The sequence below is a fragment of the Brassica napus genome, unplaced genomic scaffold, assembly GCF_020379485.1.
Source record: "Brassica napus cultivar Da-Ae unplaced genomic scaffold, Da-Ae ScsIHWf_1211;HRSCAF=1735, whole genome shotgun sequence".
NCBI classification, from domain to species: domain Eukaryota; kingdom Viridiplantae; phylum Streptophyta; class Magnoliopsida; order Brassicales; family Brassicaceae; genus Brassica; species Brassica napus.
Window position 1 is genome coordinate 55979 of NW_026014632.1, and position 22167 is coordinate 78145.

General features: G+C 42.6%; 2 protein-coding genes across 2 annotated transcripts; one reads left to right on the plus strand and one right to left on the minus strand.

Annotated features, from left to right (window-relative positions):
* The first annotated feature begins 7661 nt into the window (after positions 1-7661).
* LOC125596437 lies at positions 7662-10134 on the plus strand. Its single transcript, XM_048771586.1, has 3 exons — positions 7662-8636; positions 8726-9598; positions 9670-10134. Exons 1-3 carry the CDS (start codon positions 7662-7664, stop codon positions 10132-10134), a joined length of 2313 nt encoding a protein of 770 aa, XP_048627543.1.
* A 270-nt stretch (positions 10135-10404) lies between these two features.
* LOC125596438 lies at positions 10405-13666 on the minus strand. The gene is made up of 7 exons (XM_048771587.1): positions 13648-13666; positions 12561-13423; positions 12228-12491; positions 11832-12131; positions 11280-11758; positions 11102-11210; positions 10405-11034 (listed from the first exon to the last, which is right to left on the minus strand). The coding sequence occupies exons 1-7, from the start codon at positions 13664-13666 to the stop codon at positions 10405-10407; spliced, it is 2664 nt and encodes an 887-aa protein (XP_048627544.1).
* Positions 13667-22167: the final 8501 nt, after the last annotated feature.

Below are 22167 nucleotides of genomic sequence, written 5' to 3' on the forward strand. Positions count from 1 at the left end.
AGCACGAGGTGTCGCCGTGCATGCGTCCGGAGCCATGCGGAGCGACACACGGGCTGCCACCAACCTGAAGCTGATTGGCTGGTGTCTCCTATAAATACCCCACGACCCCAGCTCATTTCTTCACATCCAGACCTGTCCAAACAAAGTTAAAACCTTGAGAGAAAAGTAGAAAAAGAAAGCAAGTGATTCCGAGCTATTTCGAGAGTTTTAGAGAGTTTTCGAGATCAGTTCTGTATTGATTTTGAGTCATCGCCTTGGGAAGGTTCTGTCCAACTGAAGGTCAATCAAGTGAAGATCAGATCAGATGGGAGTCAAGTCAACGTGGCTATTGAGAGAGAGAGAGAGAAAGGAAGTGATCGATTCTAGAGTATGGTCGATTCTGAAGACCGATACTCCACCGAGAAGGCCAGTTCCGTCCAATCGGCGATTCTCTACGATTGTGACGCGGAAGCTCTGTCCAATTGAATTCGTCCAAGCCAGTAATATTATATGATGGTCAAGTGGAGGTGCTGCCCAGAGTTAGTTCAGAACCACGGGTTCAGATCAGTCGAAGTTCTGTTCGATACTCCGCCGGGAAGTCCGAAGAACTGTCTAAGAGCTAAAGGAGGTTCTGTCCAGATCAGGCCGTCCAGACCTGTTAGTGTCTTCATGATCAAGCCGAGGGTCTGTCCAAGTCGAGGTTAGTTCAGTCCAGTCCAGTCAAGGTGTCCCTTGGGTTTTGGCCAAGTCCTCTCCGATCAACCAGCAGCTTCTCGCCTAGAACACTGTGAGTTGGTTTGTTTGAATTTCACTTGGAATTTAGGGTAGATCGAGTCTGCATATAGATTAGAATGATCACGTTATTGAATGGTAGAGTCCTTAGGGTTATTTTATTTATGGAACCGGACTCAGTTTAGCAAGGGCTAAGCTGAGATGAATGGAATTAAGACTGAGTTAATAACCTGACTAGGACTAGGGCTAGGATGCATCATGTTTTCTATTATTGCGTGTTGATATTGTTGAGTGCAGGTTCCCGTTATCTTTAAAGATAGTTTCTCAGCGGGAGGCTGGACTATCTGGGTAATGGTTTGATTGTATTGTTTAGTATTGATATTATTGTTTAGTAGTTAGTACTAAGGGTCTTAGGCCATATAGGCCGGACTACTGGTACTACTGGTTTGTGTTGTAGAGTTGAGTGTCTAGTTAGGATCTGGAACTTTGGCTTTAGGTTAGGTTCTAGATTGAGTTTGTTTTGTTGTGAGTGTGCCGACAGTATGTGCGTGACCCGCCCATACTAGGCATGTGTAGGGGTGATTAGTGTTTCCTCGGCCTCGTACCCAGCGGGTTCAAGGAAACCCCTTATTCGCTGGATCGGGAAGACTCAGACGAACGGTGTCATGTACTATGGCTGAGTATTACACGACGGTGTAATGTGGCAGTGACCCGAAGGACTGTGGGCTGTCGCGCGGTGACCCGAAGGACTGTGGGCCGCGGTCGGTTGAAAGTTCCTTCTTCTGGCCTTTGTGGTAGGAAGATAGGATATTGCCGATAGGGAGGAGGAACACGAAGTCACCAGGGCCCAGGTTAGAGTGTTGTGTTAGAGTGTCGTAGAGGGTTATGGAACCCTCGAGTTAGTGTAGCACCGATATACGGTGTTACAAGTTAGATCGAGTCGTAGTTACTCATAGTCTTATTAGTGTGATTGTGTTTGTGGTTGATTGATTTGCTTGCAGGTTCTGACATTAAGTCCTAAGTCTGGCTTAGGTACCGGATTAGGCTTGATGTGTATTTTGTTAGTGTAGGCCTTACGTTGGCCTATATGTGTTTGAGTGATTGCTTGTGAAGGGTGGTGGATATTAAAGCTATGCGGTATCATTGGTTGGCCGATCATGTTCTTGTTTGATTGTTGGTCGATCGGCCAATGGTATTTGTATAGTCTAAGTGTCTAACACTACATGAGTACTGAACTCAAGCGTATATATGGTTAACTAGGGATTGCTTGTTGACTTGTTTTAATGCAGGTTCCCGTTACTTGAAGCTAGATCATGGCAGGAGGCCAAGTCTAACTTAGTAACGGTTTGCTTAGCCTTAGCTTTTATTGCATGCTAGGGCTAGATTGATTGTTATTTTGGGTTGTCTGGGTAGAGTCTAGGTTGCGGGTAGAGGCCGCCAGCTCACTGAGTAATACTAGATTACTCATCCAACTCCGTTGTCCTTTTTGCAGGTTGCTTTAGGTAAGGATGATCGGATAGCTTCGTGCTGGACGTTAGGACCGCCGGTGTAGATTTTCATGCCTTTTGTAAACGGTATTGTGAATTGTGTTATGTTGACTCGATTTGGCATTAGGCCGGGCCCAGTCTTGAATTATTCAATGTATGAATATTTCTTGAATCAATAAAAGTAATTTTTTTATATGCGCCTCATGAGTACTCTGATATTTGACTAGTCCGGTCTAACACAATGTTAGGTCTAGGTACGGGTTGAAAAGCCTTAGGCCTTGATCTAACGGAAAACGCTAACTCTAGGTACGGGTTGCAAAGCCTTATGCCTTGACGCAGCGGGACGAGTTAGTGGATGAACTGGTCTAGGTCGTGGAGTAAAGTTTGTGACTCTGACCGGATTGTCCCTAGCCCGTCACGTAGCGCTTCCGAACCATGGTGTTGGGTTGGACGGTCAGTCATGTTCTTGTTTGATTGTTGGCTGGCCGGTTGGCCTTTCATCTCCAACCCTTGGTGTGGGTCGTCCGTCGGTCATGTTCTTGTTTGATTGTTGGCCGGTGGGTCGACCTATGCTTAGGACGGTTCAGGGGTGTTACACACATGGACAGCCACGGACGTCCTGTGTGTGCTGACGGACACACACGGATGTCCTGTGTGTGCTGACAGACACCCAAGGATGTCCTGTGTGTGCGGACGGACACACACGGACACACATGGACAGTCACGGACGTCCTATGTGTGCTGACAGACAGCCATGGACAGCCCTGGACATCCTGTGTGTGCTGGCGGACACCCACTGACGTCCTGTGTGTACTCAACAGACAGCCCACGTGGGCCAAAATCACCCTAACAGTCCCTGGGAAGGGCCAGCGTGTTGAGCCCAAGGACCAACGTGCTGATATGTGTACTAATGGACAGCCACTAACGTCCTGTGTGTGCTGATGGACACACACGGACACACACGGACACACACAGACAGCCAAGGATGTCCTGTGTGTGCTGACGGACACCCACGGACGTCCTGTGTGTGCTGACGAACACCCACGGACGTCCTGTGTGTACTGAACAGACAGCCCACGTGGGCCAAAATCACCCGAACAGTGCAAGGGAAGGGCCAGCGTGCTGATATGTGTACTGATGGACAACCACGGACGTCCTGTGTGTGCTGAAGGACACCCACGGATGTCCTGTGTGTGCTGACGGACACACACGCACACACACGGACGTCCTGTGTGTTCTGACTGACACACACGTACGTCCTGTGTGTGATGACAGACAGCCACGGACAGCCACGAACGTCCTGTGTATGCTGGGGGACACCCACAGACACACACGAACACACACGGAAAGCCACAGATGTCCTGTGTGTGCTGACGTACAGTCACGGACAGCCACAAATGTCCTTTGTGTGCTGGCGGACACCCACGGACGTCCTGTGTGTACTGAACAGACAGCCCACGTGGGCCAAAATGGCCCAAACAGTCCACGGGAAGGGCCAGCGTGCTGAGTCCAAGGACCAACATGCTGATATGTGGATGGACAGCCACGGACGTCCTGTGTGTGCTGACGGCCACAGACGGACACACACGGACACACACAGACAGCCACGGATGTCCTGTGTGTGGTCTGGCCCCTCAAATACTTAAGAGTCTCATGATCTGTATGAATAATAAACTCTTTAGACAAAAGATAATGTTGCCAAGTTTCAAGCGACCTTACTAGAGCATATAGCTCTTTATCATAGGTGGGGTAATTGACGGCGGCTCCACTCGATTTCTCACTGAAGAAAGCCACTGGCCGGCCTCCTTGGGTCAGTACGGCTCCTATCCCTGTCCCTGAAGCATCACACTCAATCTCAAAAGTTTTATCAAAGTTAGGAAGAGTTAGAACCGGTGCATGTGTCAAACTATATTTAAGCCTATTGAAAGACTCCTCTTGGGCAGGGCCCCAAGCAAAGGTTACATTCTTTTTGATCACGGAGGTCATTGGGGCGGCAATGGTACTGATGTCCTTCACAAATCGTCGATAGAAACTGGCCAGTCCATGGAAGCTGCGGATATGTCCGATCGTGGTCGGGGTCGGCCAGTCTTGTATTGCCTTGATCTTCTCCTCATCAACCTTCAGTCTCTGTGAACTCACAAAAAAGCCAATGTAAGGTCGGAGGACCTCATTCATGAGTCTCATGAAGGTGCTAGGGGCGTTGGTAAGGCCAAACGGCATCACCAGCCACTCGTATAGACCTTGCTTGGTCTTGAAGGCGGTTTTCCACTCATCTCCTTCCTTCATGCGGACTTGATGGTATCCACTCCTGAGATCAATCTTAGAAAACACAATAGACCCACTCAGTTCATCCAACATATCATCTAATCTAGGTATAGGGTACCGATATTTGATGGTTATGTTGTTGATGGCTCGGCAGTCCACACACATGCGCCACGTCCCATCCTTCTTAGGCACTAGTAGGACCGGGACTGCACAGGGACTAAGGCTCTCGCGGATGTAGCCTTTGTCCATGAGATCTTGGACCTGCCGTTCCAGCTCCTTAGCTTCCTCAGGGTTGACACAGTAAGCGGCTCGGTTTGGTAGTGGCGCGCCAGGGTACAAGATCGATCTGATGTTCTATGCCACGGACAGGGGGTAAACCGGCCGGAATCTCATCAGGGAAGACATCCTTGTAACGTCCCATGAGGTCTTGTACTACGTCCGGTACTTCAGGAGCTTCTAAACCTGAAAAAGAACCTTCCTTAAAGATCATTAGTAGCACCTGCGTCTCATGTTGTATTGATTTAAGCACTTGTCCGGAAGTCATGTAAAGGTTAGTGTTACTTACCTGGCCAGAGTGCGTCATTGCCTTCTGCATATCATGAACTTCTTGAGGGCTGAGAGGTGCTAGGCTGTGCTTCTTGTTGTTGAGGACGAAACTGTAGATGTTGGTGCGACCATGGTGAAGTGTCTCCTTGTCAAACTGCCACGGCCTTCCTAGAAGTATATGGCCGGCTTGCATGGGCACAACATCACACTTGACCTGGTCTTGGTACTTGCCAATACTGAAGGACACAACAACTTGTTCGGCAATCTTGAGCTCAGTCTCATCATTGAGCCATTTGAGACGGTATGGTCATGGATGGGCAGTTTTGACCAACCCTAGCTTATCAACAAGATACTTGCTAGCCACGTTAGTACAAGATCCGCCATCTATGATCAAACTACATACCTTGTGATCAACACTACATCTGGTGTGGAAGATGTTCTCCCGCTGGATGATCTCTGGGTCAAAGAGGGTGCTAAGAGCTCTCCGGGTCACTAGCAGCTCGCCTGTCTCCGGGTAGTCGGTTACTTCCTCATCAGAGATCACTGTCGTGGTCTCTGCCTCATCTTGGGATTCATACTCGCCATCCCCCTTTAGGACCATCACTCGTTTGTTTGGACAATCCCGAGCGTAGTGGCCCTTGCCCTTACACATAACAAATGATGTCACGAGTACGCAAAGTTTGGGCTTGAGTCTTACCCTGCTCCGGCTTAGATGCATTAGACGATTCAGCCTGGTTTGTCTTGAATCGGCTCTCAATCTCAATCGTCTTGCCCTTGTCGCCTTGCTTTGAACCCGGTTGAGTCCAAGCAGGTTTGCTGCGGCTGGTACTGGCCGTCTTGCGCTTGATGTGCTGCTCGGCTTGCGTAGCAAAGTGCAATAGATCGTTGAAGTCTTCATATTGTTGTCTCTCCACCTTGCAGGAAATGCGGTCTTGCAGCCCTTCCAGGAATTGGGACATCATTGTCTCCTCGGGCTCGTCGGTCTCAAGCTTATTCCTAAGTGCCTCGAACTCCTCAAAGTACTCCTCCACAGTCTTAGTTCCCTGCGTAAGTTTACGAAAACGTTTTAGCACATCACGCTGGTAGTAAGATGGAATGTACCTCGTGTGAAGCTTGGTCCGCATCTCGGTCCAATTACGTGCTCTCCACACTGGCCCGGACTTAGCAACGTCTCGATCCCACCACGAAAGAGCATTGTCCGTCAGCTGGGCTGCTGCTAGGGCAACCTTCTTGGCCTCACTATATTGGTAATAGTCGAAGATGTACTCCATGCGCTTCTCCCACACGATGTAGGCATCCGGATCAACCTTGGCGGCAAACGTTGGGGGATGAAGCTTAAGCGCCTTGCCTCCCAACCAGGGCTCTTCCTCCTCTCGGTCTCGACCTCCTCTATGGTCGCGGCCTCCTCCTACTTGGGCCCGGGGTCCTCGCGCGTTCCTCCTACCTCCCCGGTTTGGCCTCTCCTTGTCCTGACTGCGCGTATCATCGGTACTGTCCGCGTCCGAGTCAGTGTAATGCGGATCCGGCTGATGCCTTCCTGGTGGTCAAGGTCCGTTGGGCCTGCCTCCCTGCCGTAGCTGAGCAAGATCGGCGGTGATAGTCCTAAGGCTCGCCCTCAGTTCTTCATTGTCAGCTAGGAGCTGAGCGTTTATGGCCGCTTGGTCTTGACCTACATCTCCCATAGTTCTCTGAAAAGATACTCAAAGAAAGATTAAAAGGTAAGAGGGGGGTTAAATAGTTGCTTGGGTTGGATACTTTGAGTATCGACCAATACTAGGAGTAAATGCAAAAAGTTAAGACAAAATCGAATCAAGTTTGAAAAAGGAAAGAGGGAAAATATTTTTTTTGATTTTCGAAAACTTGGAAAAAAAGTAAAACTACTTTAATATTAGGGAAGTTTACTAAAATGACACTAATTAGTTATGTTATTACTAGAATGACTTATATTTTTTGAAATTTATTAAAATATTTTTTTGGTCGAAATTGCCCATACACATAGTTATAACAAAAAAAAAATATTACCCAAATGCCCTTATTATTTAATCGACGGCCGATTTGTTTTCAAAAAAATAAATCTATCGACCAATAAGTCTATTTATAAAATCTGTGTAGAAAAAAAAAACTACTATTAAAGTGGTGGCAGATTTTTTAGAAAACGTCAGATTTGTTCACACGGCAGATTTAATTGTCAGATTTGATTAAAAAACAGATTTTTAAGAATATGTCTATCGAATATGGTAGTAGATTATTTCTAAATGGTAGATTTATAAAATCAACTTATTTTTTTCTGGGTAGGTTTACTTTTTGTGATCGACTTATTTTCTTAAGGCAGATTTATATAGCCGATTTAAGATTGTTGACAGACTTTTTTTTTTATGAAGTGGCAGACTTTTTCTTTACGTGATAGCAGACTTTTTGTTTATGTTGCGGCAGATTTATTAATGAAAATCTGGGTTTATGTACAACAATTTTAATTTCGACCCGGTTTACTAATAATTCCGAATCTGGTTTAGTTTTTAGGTTAATTAAACTTAGAATTAGGGAAATTTTGTACTTGTCGTCATCTCTTTCATCCCTCTTCTCTTCCTTTTCAAGTTGTTTCTTTTCATTCTATTTTAAACACTTGTTGCAATCCTTATTGGTTGGAGAAACATGGATCACATCATTCTGGTTTGTGGAAAGTGGAAATTTGAAAGAAAAAAATGGTTATTTGAAGTGGATAATGATCAAGGTAGTAAATTACTTGCAGCTAACGAGGAAACTAGATATGAAGATTTTGTGAAAACCATATATGAGGATTATGAAGTTGATTTCGCAGAACACGAGTTGGAGCTAACGTACGTTTTGCCAAAACCTAAACTGGTCAAGGAAAACCTCGATACCCCTCCTGTGAAAGTAAGAAACGATAGGCAATTTCATGGATTTTTGTGTCTTCACAAAGTCGAAAACGTTAGACTCTGTGTAGAGTTTAAACTGAAGAAAAAAGAGGTTGAAGAAGCTAGCAAAGAACCAGAAGAATTCCTGCAAAAAGATGACCCATTGTTGGCAGAGGATGAAGATTCAGATGAAGACAATGATCGATTTGATTACTGCGACGATTCTGATGGAGCAACGTCTGATGACGAAAACTTTACCTCATATGGGTTTCCGCCAGACCAAGTACAAGAGAGTCAGGGATCTCCTACAAAGATGAGTTCAGCGACAGTCCTAAAGACACCAAAAGGAGATTGTACGCATAATAGGTTCGACTTGAGCTCTTTCAAACTGGAAGTGGGGCAGAGTTTTGATTCAAAAGATGCATTGGCTACACGTCTGAAGATCTGTTCAGTCGTCCACAAATTCGATTTTGATGTGGATAAATCTACCCCTACGCTGTGGTTTGTAAAATGTTGGGTAAAAGGATGTACGTGGAAGCTTAGAGCTACACCAGTAGGTGAATCTTCAAGGTTCACAATCCGAGTATATGTAGATGAACATTCCTGCTCAGTAACAGAGCGTTCGTCTCGTTCTCGACAAGCTACTCCTGAAATTCTTGGCCTCTTGTACAAAGACTATATTGGTGGGGTTGATCGAACTATTTTGCCACGTCATGTTGAGAGTGCTATGAACATGAGCTTCGGAATCAAGGTTTGTTGACTACGCTTTTTACATTGAATCTAATGTCTTATCTGACCTTACTTGTTTTTGACCTTGGTGCTGTTTATTGTATATCGCAGATGGATTACTGGAAATCTCATCGTACACTTATAGTTGCTAGAGATCTCGTAATGGGTTCATCGGAGAATGGATATAAGGAGTTACCTTCTTACCTGCACAAGATTAGAATGGCAAATCCTGGGACCTTAGCTCGACTGGAAGTTGATGCAAACAATAGATTTAAGTACTTATTCCTTGCATTCAGCGCTAGCATTACTGGCTTCCCATTTATGAGAAAGGTTGTGGTGGTTGATGGTACTTTCTTGCAAGGAAAATACAAAGGAACGCTTCTCATTGCAACATCACAGGATGGTAATTTTCAGATATTTCCGATAGCATTTGCTGTGGTTGACACAGAGAATGATGAATCATGGACATGGTTCTTCCGTCAACTCAGCCGTGTGATACCCGATGATGAAGGATTGGCATTAATTTCTGACAGGCACAAGTCAATAAGAAAGGCAATTTCAGTGGTCTATCCGTTGGCTAGCACGGGAATTTGCACGTACCACTTATATAAGAACATCTTATTACGGTACAGAGGACGTGATCTGTTTGGTTTGGTCAAAAAAGCTGCGTACTCTTTTAGGTTAGCTGACTTTGAAGCAAGCTTCGAGACGATTAAAGGGTTAAATCCAGATTTACATGCATATTTGGAACGTGCTGATGTGTGTAAGTGGGCTCGAGCGCATTTTAGAGGTGATAGATATAACATCCTTACAAGTAACATAGCTGAATCCATAAACAGAGCTTTGTCAGATGTGAGAAGCTTGCCAATTGTTCGCCTTTTAGAGTCTATCCGATTAATGATGACACGTTGGTTTGCAACAAGAAAACATGATGCTGACTTGATGAAAACTTCTCTGACTCGTGGTGTGGAGAAGTTGTTGGAGGTAATATATGTATAATCAATTTTTTTATTTCGGTAGACTGGTTTCTAATAACAATACTTTACCATTTTCAGGGCCGTATACCTATTGCTAATCTATTAAAGGTTCAAGCTATCGACATTCATCAGTCACAAGTGATGGGAGTCTCATCTTTACATGTTGTAAACCTTACAGAAAAAACATGTTCTTGCCGTAGATTTGATTTGGAGAAGCTACCATGTGCTCATGCTATAGCTGCTGCGGAAGCTAGAAAGATATCACGTATATCACTTTGTCACAAGTACTATCGGACGCAGTACCTTTACAATGCATATTTCACTCCTGTTATGCCCAATGCAGCTGATGTTCCAATTCCAGAAGAAGTTGCAAAGAGGATCTGTTTGCCGCCTGATGTCCGCCAACCACCGGGAAGACCCAAAAAATCAAGACATAAATCTATTTTGGAGAAAGTTGCAGACAAGAAGCGGCCAAGGAAGGAACACACATGTAGAATTTGTAACCATGTGGGACACAATTCTACAACATGTCCTCTTAAGTGATGAGTATTCTATTTAGTTTCTTGGTATACTCTTTTGGTGTTTCATTACTATTTAGTTCATTTCCTATTAAGATTTTTTTTTAAATATATCAGAACTATTTAACCATGGCCTAGATCTTTAAGAATCCTGCGTGCGAAACCATCAAGTTATAAATCCGCTAAAGCCAAAAACCATCAAGTTATACATCCGCTAAAGCCAAAAACCATCAAGTTATACATCCGTCTAAAACCAAAAAAACATCAAGTTACATCTCTAAAGCTAGAAACCAAACTATTCGGCTGTCTTAGTCACCTCCTCATAAATATCTCCTGCCAACTTCAAGCGCAATTGTGTTATAATCTGATCATTCAAGCCATCAAAGTTACGTCCAAGAGCTAGACATTCAATGTACATCAAAGAGTACACACCGCAATCTCCCGGGTTCTCATTTTGGGGGATCTTCTTGTGCCTAATATAACCGAACTGCTTTCCACTTTTCGTTCTCGTTTTAGCAGGCACCATCTTGTTAAGCAATGCTGGTATCATTCTCATGAAAGGCCGGCATGCCTCTTTCATCTCCTTATCACTCACATGTGTGCAAATACTATCATAGACATGAATTTTCCCCTTAAGCAGCTCGATGCGTAGAGCAACCCAGTGATCTCCATTAACATGGTGGCAGAGGAAAAGATCGTCGACGTCTGCAATCCACTTATTACCTGTGACAAAATCAGCCGGGTGTTCTCCATTAAAAGCCTTGGTGTACATTTCTGACAACTCAGTGTTCTGGTCCCAGCTCTTGTAGTCGTTCACCCATGAGTTCACAAACCAGTGAGACAGAAATGCAATTCGAGAAGAGGAATATGGAGACTGTTCTTGCCTGGACCGTCTGTGAAACATAAGCATTGCTGCTGCAATGTGCTAAGACAAGACACAATTTACAGTCAGCAACCAGCCGTAGAGATTAAAAATCAGAAATTAAACTTACGGAGTCATTCAACCAGCCGTAGTCTTTTGTTGGCCAATCATCCCTAGGGATCAATAACTTCAAGAAAAATCCAGCACTTTCATCTCCAACACCAGGCTCCTTTGCTTCCCTACAAACAAGAAAAATAAATTATTAGACTATCGAAATAAGAAGCAAGGATGTACAAGAGGAAACTTACAAATCAGAGTTGATGAAGTCCAAAACTTTCTGCAGTTTCTCTGCCTCCACCTTAGCTAATGGGTCATAAGGTTCCTTGGAGACTTTCTCACCACTTATAATACGCTTCACTGTTGAATTTCCAACAAACGGCCAAACTTGAGTCTTTGTCAACTGAGGCTTGCGTCTGCGTGTAGGCTCTTTCAAATTTGAAGCAAGTGCTTCCAACACCGCCCTACATTTTACACTCTTCTCCCACAGTAGATGATTTTCCAAATCTTTTGAAGATATGGATTCATCATTTAGCTGTGGGATCTCGAAGGCCTTCTCTTGCTTAACTCTTCTTGGTGGAATTCCAGCTTTCTTCCCAGTCTTTATCACCACTTCAGTCGTAAGATTCTGTGTGCTATCCATCGTCTTCTTATCTTTTTTCTCCTTCTTCACAACACAATCAACTGGCAGTCCATCTTGTGAATTGATCTTCTTCTGAACAATCCATGACTGAGAAATAGACGGTGAGAATTAGTATACAATTTTAAAAAAAATTACAAGAACAAATGATAAAGAATTGTACCAAGTCATTGCTACAAGCACCATCTTCCTCATCCTCATACGCTTTGGAGGTGGCGACATCAGGAGCAATGTTCAAATCAGCGTTGTTTTTACTATCATTTATTTGTGCCTCCAATTTTGCAATCTGATTCCGTAAGTCAGACTCATATGCTCGCACTCTTGCTTCCACCTTAGAGTCAATAGTAGCATCTAATGCTTTAGTAACCTTGTCAGCTACACTATCATCGATGCCTTCCATTTTCGCAGTGAGGATTTTAACCAACTCAGCTAACCCACTTATGGCAACGTTGTGAGCTGCAGCCTTCATATGCATAGGCAAAACAAAACCATGTCATTAACAAAATAAATTAAAAAAGACATTTTTCTATTACTAACTACAAGAACATTTTGTACATACCATATCAGATGCTTCACTTCCATCAGCAGGTTCTTTGTCTTTTCTTCGCATAGTAGAAGGCCTCTGGTTTGGAACAACAGATGCGGCAACACCATTTTTTCTCTTCTGGCATTTGGTAGTGGGCACTGCATCCCAAAACTTCTCATTTAGCTGACCATTAAGGATGTCTTTTATCATGTTGTCCAGATCAGTATAGATTTTATCATTGTCCCACTTCGGATATATATCCTCCACTGGCTTCATAATCATATGCCTCACACGAACCTGCAAAGTAATATACAAGATTAGTAAGACACAAAATTTAAATGGAAGAAATACTACTTGTGTTTATACCTTTGGATATTTTTTCTTTTCTTGGGCACAAAAATCTGAGAAATTTATACGCGTACGAGATCCCTTCCATGACAGAAGAGGAACATCAGCTCCATCAATCCGATTCCCATATATTTCTCCTAAACCAGGGACAGACTCATAAACCCATATTAACAGCACATGAACACAGCCGTGAAGTGTGTAACTCTTCTCTGCTTCATATGTGAGTACTTTAATGGAATCGACAAGGCTGCTAAATCCAATACGGCCCCATGGATATCGCTGGAAAGCTGCAGTGTCCATCACCCTTTTAGCACAATGCAAAGGAATTCTGCTGTTGCTTGAAATGCCAAATATGCCAATGGATAGCAGACACAGCAAACCAATCATCACTCGCTTCTCTCGAGGCCAGTTTCTGCAAATCGGCAATATGGCTTGCAACTCTAGCAATGTAGGTCCATCTGATGTCGGAACGTTCATCTCCAGCCAAAACTCTTGATGGTCAACATCCCAAACGTCATGCTTGTCGAAAGGATCACAATTCAGACCTGTAATCTCTCCAAACTCATACAAAGAGAAACGCAATGGCATAGAATCATCTATCAAAGACCAAATCTCATGACTGCTCTCAATTGCCAATTGATTGGCAAGAAAATGGTGAACAACTTTCGCAGACCAAATATAAGGCAGCTCTTTCAGCTTCACAATAACTCCAATAGCTGATTCCCTCAACTCAGACCAAACATCTTCCCCAAGTTCTTCTCTCACGGTTTGAATGTTGGAGAGATAACAACTATGGTTCATGCTCCTACTCTGAACTGGGGTTTTCCCAACCTCATACAAACGACGAGGATACTTTCTTATATCCGAAGAAGAAACCGTACCTGAAAAATAAAGTACTTAACAAGTTAGTTTCTTGTCTAGAAACATTCTCCGATCAACAGACTGTCATAACCAAACTTTAATAACAGAAAAAAAAAGTCTTGAAATTTCAAAGTGAAAGAATGTTGAAATTGGGATTTAGGGTTTTCGAAATCAAACATCTGAATCAAGAAATATGTTAAAAAAGTGTAATAACTAGTGGTAATTGAATTGATTTAGCACTTACAGTTGAAATTGGGATTCATCTCCTACCCAAATCAAAGCCGATTGCGACTTGAGGAGGAGGTGTCGACCACGGCTGTGAAGGAGGAGTTGTCGACGGCAGTTGTGACAGAGGAGTTGTCGACGGCGGCTGTGGCAGAGGTCTTGACGACGATGGCTGTGACAGAGAACTCAGACGACGGAGAAGTAGATGTCGTCGTGAGAGGAAGAAAGAAAAGGTTTGTTTCTATTTTTCTCTTTTTTTTTGTCGATATGTTTTACTTTTTTTTTTTAGTGGCAATTTTGTAGTTAATCAAATTAGTAATGGGCTTTTAGTACTTTTGCTTATCCCTCATTTTAGTCTAGTAATTTAATTTTAATATGAGTTATTGTAGTAATTTTAAGATGAATGTGAGTTAGTCTAGGTAATTACTCTTAATATTATTATTTTTTTTTTAAATGCAAAATCGAAAACTTGGAGAACAAACCGAAATTTGAAAAATAAGGAAAGTAAATATTTTGTTTTGAATGTGACGGCTAGGGTTCAGAAAGAACTGAGTTTTGCAGGATACTTCAGCTCTGATACCAAAATGTTGTAGGCACGGGTCGGAGGGTCGAACGGACGGATGGACGGACGGACGGATGGCCGTTCCGCGGTTCAGCCTTGCCTCGGATGGATGGTACCGGCCGGGTCGCCTCTTGCTTGTGTTCGTACCTGAAACAAATATGAACTTTAGTGAGTTTTCAATAGGAACAAGAACAGAAACAAGATATGATTCTTTTTGTTTTTATGGATTGGATGAATGAAATCTAAAATAAAAGATAGAGAAAGAGTAGATTGGCGGATGGGATCTGCTGCTGGACGTATGTCTCTCTCAACAAGATGCCAAGGTTAGTTAGGAAGATAGATATGGATCCGGCTCTTGCTGGACGTATGTCTCTCTCAAGATTCGGACAAGGAATGGAATGGATCGATGGACGCCACAAAGAACAATGGATCGGCTCTTTGATATGTCACACGGCTGCTCTCAATGGTTTTGCACAATGAAAGACTTAGGGTTTCTTTGCTAAAGCAAAAACGTTTTCATAAAAGACTTAGCCGAAAAGTTGGCAACTACAAGGGTTTAAATAGGTGTTCCTTACTGGACTTTAAAGATAAAAAAGGGCCTAGACAAATGGCCAAAGTCTTAACCGAAATAAAAATAAAGAAAACAATAGACCGGTCACGGTTTGAGATGTCCGGATCAGAACTCATAGTATGCTTGCTTGTTGCCTCATTAAAACCTTTCGGGAAAACCCAGTGGGACAAAAACCGATAAGGAAAAAGAGTACAACACATACTACTCCTTCTGATGGTCGGTTATATCTCTGAACCGGAAGCAAGTTGGTTGGATGGATTGAGCATGAAGGTGGAAATGGTCAGGCCGGCTTCACTCTGGCCGATGGAGGAGAACCGGCTCGAATGGAAAGGGTCTGGAACCTCTAGTGGTTCACCGGTGTCTTCCAGCTTTAAGTCAGACAACTCCTGGATCAATAGTTGCTTGAACCCGGTTTGTTCCTGTGCAAGCAACTCCTGGACAGCTTTGGCAAATCCATCTCTTATAACTCTTGAACCGGACCTTGTGGTAGGACCTTTACGGATAATGGGAACCTCAGTCGTGGGTACTACAACACTGTGTGTGCTGACGGACAGCCACTGACAGCCACGAACGTCCTGTGTGTGCTGGCGGACACCCACAGACACACACGGACACACCCGGACAGCCACGGACGTCCTGTGTGTGCTGACGGACAGCCACAGACAGCCACAGACGTCTTGTGTGCGCTGGCGGACACCCACGGACGTCCTGTGTGTACTGAACAGACAGCCCACGTGGGCCAAAATCACCCAAACAGTTCACGGGAAGGGCCAGCGTGCGGAGTCCAAGAACCAACGTGCTGATATGTGAACTGATGGACAGACACGGACGTCCTGTGTGTGCTGACGGTCACAGAAGGACACACACGGACAGCCACAGACGTCATGTGTGTGCTGGCGGACACCCACAGACGTCCTGTGTACTGAACAGACAGCCCACGTGGGCCAAAATCACCCAAACAGTCCACGGGAAGGGCCAGCGTGCTGAGTCCAAGGACCAACGTGCTGATATGTGTACTGATGGTTAGCCACGGACGTCCTGTGTGTGCTGACGGACACAGACGAACACACACGGACACACACGGACAGCCACGGACGTCCTGTGTGTGCTGGCGGACACCCACGGACGTCCTGTGTGTACTGACCAGACAGCCCACGTGGGCCAAAATAACCCGAACAGTCCACGGGAAGGGTCAATGTGCTGAGTCCAATGACCAACATGCTGATATGTGTACTGATGGACAGTATCCTGTGTGTGCTGACGGACACACACGGACAGCCCCGGACGTCCTGTGTGACAGCCCACATGGGCCAAAATCACCCGAACTGAAAGACCCGATCCCGGCCGACTAGGCCGCGGTCGATGCCTCACGTCGCTCGGTCCATACACTGACTGAACCACTAAAAATTTCTCCCTTTATTTAAAAACATCGCCCATAGGCGAGGGCTAACTCAGATCTTAGCTCAAGACTACCTTAGTCATTCCCTAGCTTAGATCATTTCAACTTATGCACAGCGGAATAACATCTATCATCCATTGGACTAAATCCAATCTAATACTTGTCCGGTCGAATCACCTCAGCTAATGGTTCCTACTGAGGTTAATGATACTAATGTGGACGAGCAACAAGAGCAAGTCCATGGAGACGATACTGGGTCGTCCAACGTTGGTGCTGGGAGTGGCCAGAATGTTGATGCAAACAATGTTCGGGTCACTGGTGCCGAGGAGGTCATTGAGCCGACCATAAGTGATGTGGTCATCAGATCAGCAACTGAACCGGAGGTCAACCCAAAGCCCTACTCAACAAGCCAAGGCGCAAACCAGGACATACGTGCACTAAAAATGCCATATCTTACAAACCAGGAGGGTTTAAATCACGAGGCTAATATTTATGGATTCTACACTCAAGAAGAAGTCCAGGCCAATTGGAATTGGGCCAAAATATTCACGGAGCAAGAAGTTATGAATTTTACAACCCAGAGGTTTCTCAGCCGGTCCATCTGCGAGTATCCGACTTTAGAAGGAGATTTAAGCTCAAGTAAGGAGCGGCCTGAAGCAAATCCCATCACAGGAGTCAAGAGGAGTTTATCAGCTTTCCAGAAAGCCCAAGATCAGGAGAAATGGCCACGGAATTATGAAGTTATGATCCAATCTCCAAAACCGGTCAAACCAGTTCTACACTTGCCTCAATTGGAAGCAAACCGGTTCAATCAGCTTCAAACCAGACATTGGCGACCAGGAGATCATTTAAACCAATCAGGAGATATTCTAGGCATCCAGTAGGAGTTCTACAAGTTCATACCATGCACCAGCAACCATTGGATCAGGAGGATCCTCATTTACTCAAACCTGCCTTATTTGGAGCAAACCGACATTAATGTCCAACAGCTCTTTCCTCTTCAGTTTAGGCACGACCTCAGCACATTCCAAGCAGTAAAGAAGGTTCCCAGGAAGCTTACTTATCCCCTTAAACCATCCAGGTTCAAGAAAGATCAGATTCTTTACTTGGAGCCAAAATCCCACAAAAGGCTCCAACGGCTAGTTTTTTATTTCTTTCTTAGTTTTCGATTTGTTTCCTTTTCTATTTGTTTTAGAACGTTAGGACCTTTGTCTCTGAGCCTTATATAAGCTCCTAGACGTCCATTGTAAAGAGCACCCTTAATCACCAAGTTAATAAAAAGTTTATTCAGTTTTATCAAAGTTGTTCTTTGTATAAAATATCGGTCTTTAGGATTCAAAGAGAGATTCTTTGTTGTCTTATTGATTTCGTGAGTCTAGTTTGTTTGTGAAAATCAAACAAGCTCAGTACACAGATTGAGAAAGTCAATCACTTCGATCCATCATTCCACCAGATTGAGAGATTCAATCAAACCTTCCTCCGCAAATCCACTTCAGTTCATCATCTAATCAAGCTGAGAGTGATACACATCCAGCAGCTTGATTCCATCATATCCTTTGTTTATTTATCTTGTTTTATTATCTTTATCATCATCATCTCATTGGTTTTCATATTTGTTTCTGTTTGCATCATAAAAACTAAAAACTCATAAAAATCGGTTCTCTTTGTTTTCAGGTTTAAACCTTGGTTCCACCATTCAACCAATTCGTGGGTTACCCCCCCTGTGCCTACAACATTTTGGTATCAGAGCTCAAGCTTCTGAATGAGGTCACTCTATCCTTGCATCATTCATATTTGTTTGCATTTGTTTTTCATCATAAACCGAAAATCCATAAAAACTGTTTCTTTGTTTCAAGTTTTGTTTCTGCATTTGTTTTGTGTTCTTGCTGTTCATTCTGCTAAGTGCCACGAAAAAGAAAAGAAAAGTTTTGTTTGATTCATTTAAAATCTAAAATCCCAAAAGAAAAGTGTTTGCATTTATTATTTCCATAAAAACAAAATCCCATAAAAAGTTATGTTTTGAATTTGATTCCTTTTCATTTGCATCCATAAATTTAAAAGCCAAAAGAAATCATCCTAGTTATTGTTTCATATCATATTAGTTGGTCCATTTCGTGATTGCATCAGAAAAGAAAAATAAAATATTTTCAAGCTTAGTTTATATCTTTTGCATAAGTGGTTTAATTGTTTGCATCAAAGAAAATTTAAAAAAAAAAAAAACAAATATCAGCATTAGTTTGCTTTCCATATTTTCTTTTCATTTGTGTTTATTATCATATCATATTGATTCATTTCGTGTTTGCATTGAGAAAACCAAAAGAAAAATAATTTTTGCATACTTTATTTCATTTCGGTTCATAATTGCATATTTTCTCGGTTTAGTTTAAATTGCATTGTGCACTTGATTTATTTTGGTTCGACCAGACCTTCCCATATCTTTCACTTGATCTTTGAGAGTGTTTTCAGGAAGCCATGGTAGGAGAAACACACGGCCACTGTCAGATGGCCAAAGAGAACCAACATTTGACAGCTTTGCAAGAGGTTGATCTGATTGCACAGCTCAGGAAAAGAAAGAAGGCACAAGGCCAACGTCCACAACCAGGAGAAAGGAGATTTGGAGATGCTCCAGAGGCTGTCTATGTCGAGCCCAAGCCACCAGATCCTTCAAGGATCAATCAAACCCCAACTTCTCAAACCCACAAACACCATGTTGTTAATTCTCAATTTAATTATAACTCTTTTGCTGATAAAAATAAACTCTTTACATTTTCAGGAAAAAGAGGTTATCTAATATGGGAGAGGAACCTTGATGAATGGTTTCACTTCAACAACATCTTGAAGGAAGAGAGGCTTGCTTATGCCATTGAACAACTTAGAGATGATGCCTTTGAATGGTGGGTACAAGAAGAAGGTGATAGATGGTTTTACAAGGAGCCAACTATCAAAACATGGAGAGCTCTTAAGGAAGTCATGAGATATGAGTTTGCACCAAAGATTACAAGTTCTGAAATCCAGGAACTATATCCAAGGAGGTATCCAACTCATGGTTCCAAAAAAGCAAGAAAAGATGTACCAAAAGAAGGTCATAGAAGCTTGATCCATCAAGACCAGATTCGGCCAAACCAGAAGCCCACGGTTTTCTATGATCAAAACCAACCTATTGAGGTCCCAAAGACCATGGAGGAGAAGAAGTTTGTCAGCCAAGACACATTGGCCAGACACAAAGAAAAACCAGACAAACTGATTTTTCAAGAAAAGGCCAAGGTAAGTCCTATACTTGATAAATTTGTTTGTAAATCATCTCCCACTGGTATGAGTCACTTGTCTTTGTCCAAGAATGATAAGACAGGTCCTGAAGTCAAGAAAGACACGATCTCAAAGTCCTTTTTGGATTTAAAAGTTGTTCATGATTTAAGTCCAAGGAATGATGAGATTTCAAACCCAAAGAAAGAAGAGGCATCAAGCCAAGGTAAGTCTTCTAACTCTGAGGATTTGAAATATCAGACATGTTATAGATGTCATAAGAAAGGACACTATGCTATAGTTTGTCCTACTAAGAAAGCATTGATAGAAACATCACTAGAAGAGAAAACAGAATTATCTATGAAAAGTGATAGTTTTATTCAATCTGATATATTGGTTCCAAATTCTTGTATAATGCACTTGTCTTTGTCAAAGGGTGATGTAACAGGAACTAAGGAGCATAAATTCAAAGGAGAGGATCCACCAGGCGCCACACCTGTGATGAACCAGAAGATGGTTCAAGACACAATGCAGTCCATATTGCTTAAAGAAGCAAAACCAAAACAATACCAAGGTAAGGCTTTAGAATCTCAAAAGAGAATGAAAGCTGACTTGCTCTATCTTGGTGCAGATTATACAGTTTCGAGGTCGACACCTTGTCAAGAGGGAGGGGATGATGTGGTCATCAGATCAGCAACTGAACCGGAGGTCAACCCAAAGCCCTACTCAACCAGCCAAGGCGCAAACCAGGATATACGTGCACTAAAAATGCCATATCTTACAACCCAGGAGGGTTTAAATCACGAGGCTAATATTTATGGATTCTACACTCAAGAAGAAGTCCAGGCCAATTGGAATTGGGCCAAAATATTCACGGAGCAAGAAGTTATGAATTTTACAACCCAGAGGTTTCTCAGCCGGTCCATCTGCGAGTATTCGACTTTAGAAGGAGATTTAAGCTCAAGTAAGGAGCGGCCTGAAGCAAAGCCCATCATAGGAGTCAAGAGGAGTTTATCAGCTTTCCAGAAAGCCCAAGATCAGGAGAAATGGCCACGGAATTATGAAGTTATGATCCAATCTACAAAACCGGTCAAACCAGTTCTACACTTGCCTCAATTGGAAGCTAACCGGTTCAATCAGCTTCAAACCAGACATTGGCGACCAGGAGATCATTTAAACCAATCAGGAGATATTCTAGGCATCCAGGAGGAGTTCTACAAGTTCATACCATGCACCAGCAACCATTGGATCAGGAGGATCCTCATTTACTCAAACCTGCCTTATTTGGAGCAAACCGACATTAATGTCCAACAGCTCTTTCCTCTTCAGTTTAGGCACGACCTCAGCACATTCCAAGCAGTAAAGAAGGTTCCCAGGAAGCTTACTTATCCCCTTAAACCATCCAGGTTCAAGAAAGATCAGATTCTTTACTTTGAGCCAAAATCCCACAAAAGGCTCCAACGGCTAGTTTTTGATTTCTTTCTTAGTTTTCGATTTGTTTCCTTTTCTATTTGTTTTAGAACGTTAGGACCTTTGTCTCTGAGCCTTATATAAGCTCCTAGACGTCCATTGTAAAGAGCACCCTTAATCACCAAGTTAATAAAAAGTTTATTCAGTTTTATCAAAGTTGTTCTTTGTGTAAAATATAGGTCTTTAGGATTCAAAGAGAGATTCTTTGTTGTCTTATTGATTTCGTGAGTCTAGTTTGTTTGTGAAAATCAAACAAGCTCAGTACACAGATTGAGAGAGTCAATCACTTCGATCCATCATTCCACCAGATTGAGAGATTCAATCAAACCTTCCTCCGCAAATCCACTTCAGTTCATCATCTAATCAAGCTGAGAGTGATACACATCCAGCAGCTTGATTCCATCCTATCCTTTGTTTATTTATCTTGTTTTATTATCTTTATCATCATCATCTCATTGGTTTTCATATTTGTTTCTGTTTGCATCATAAAAACTAAAAACTCATAAAAATCGGTTCTCTTTGTTTTCAGGTTTAAACCTTGGTTCCACCATTCAACCAATTCGTGGGTTACCCCCCCTGTGCCTACAACATTTTGGTATCAGAGCTCAAGCTCCTGAATGAGGTCACTCTATCCTTGCATCATTCATATTTGTTTGCATTTGTTTTTCATCATAAACCGAAAATCCATAAAAACTGTTTCTTTGTTTCAAGTTTTGTTTCTGCATTTGTTTTGTGTTCTTGCTGTTCATTCTGCTAAGTGCCACGAAAAAGAAAAGAAAAGTTTTGTTTGATTCATTTAAAATCTAAAATCCCAAAAGAAAAGTGTTTGCATTTATTATTTCCATAAAAACAAAATCCCATAAAAAGTTATGTTTTGAATTTGATTCCTTTTCATTTGCATCCATAAATTTAAAAGCCAAAAGAAATCATCCTAGTTATTGTTTCATATCATATTAGTTGGTCCATTTCGTGATTGCATCAGAAAAGAAAAATAAAATATTTTCAAGCTTAGTTTATATCTTTTGCATAAGTGGTTTAATTGTTTGCATCAAAGAAAATTTAAAAAAAAAAAAAAAAAATATCAGCATTAGTTTGCTTTCCATATTTTCTTTTCATTTGTGTTTATTATCATATCATATTGATTCATTTCGTGTTTGCATTGAGAAAACCAAAAGAAAAATAATTTTTGCATACTTTATTTCATTTCGGTTCATAATTGCATATTTTCTCGGTTTAGTTTAAATTGCATTGTGCACTTGATTTATTTTGGTTCGACCAGACCTTCCCATATCTT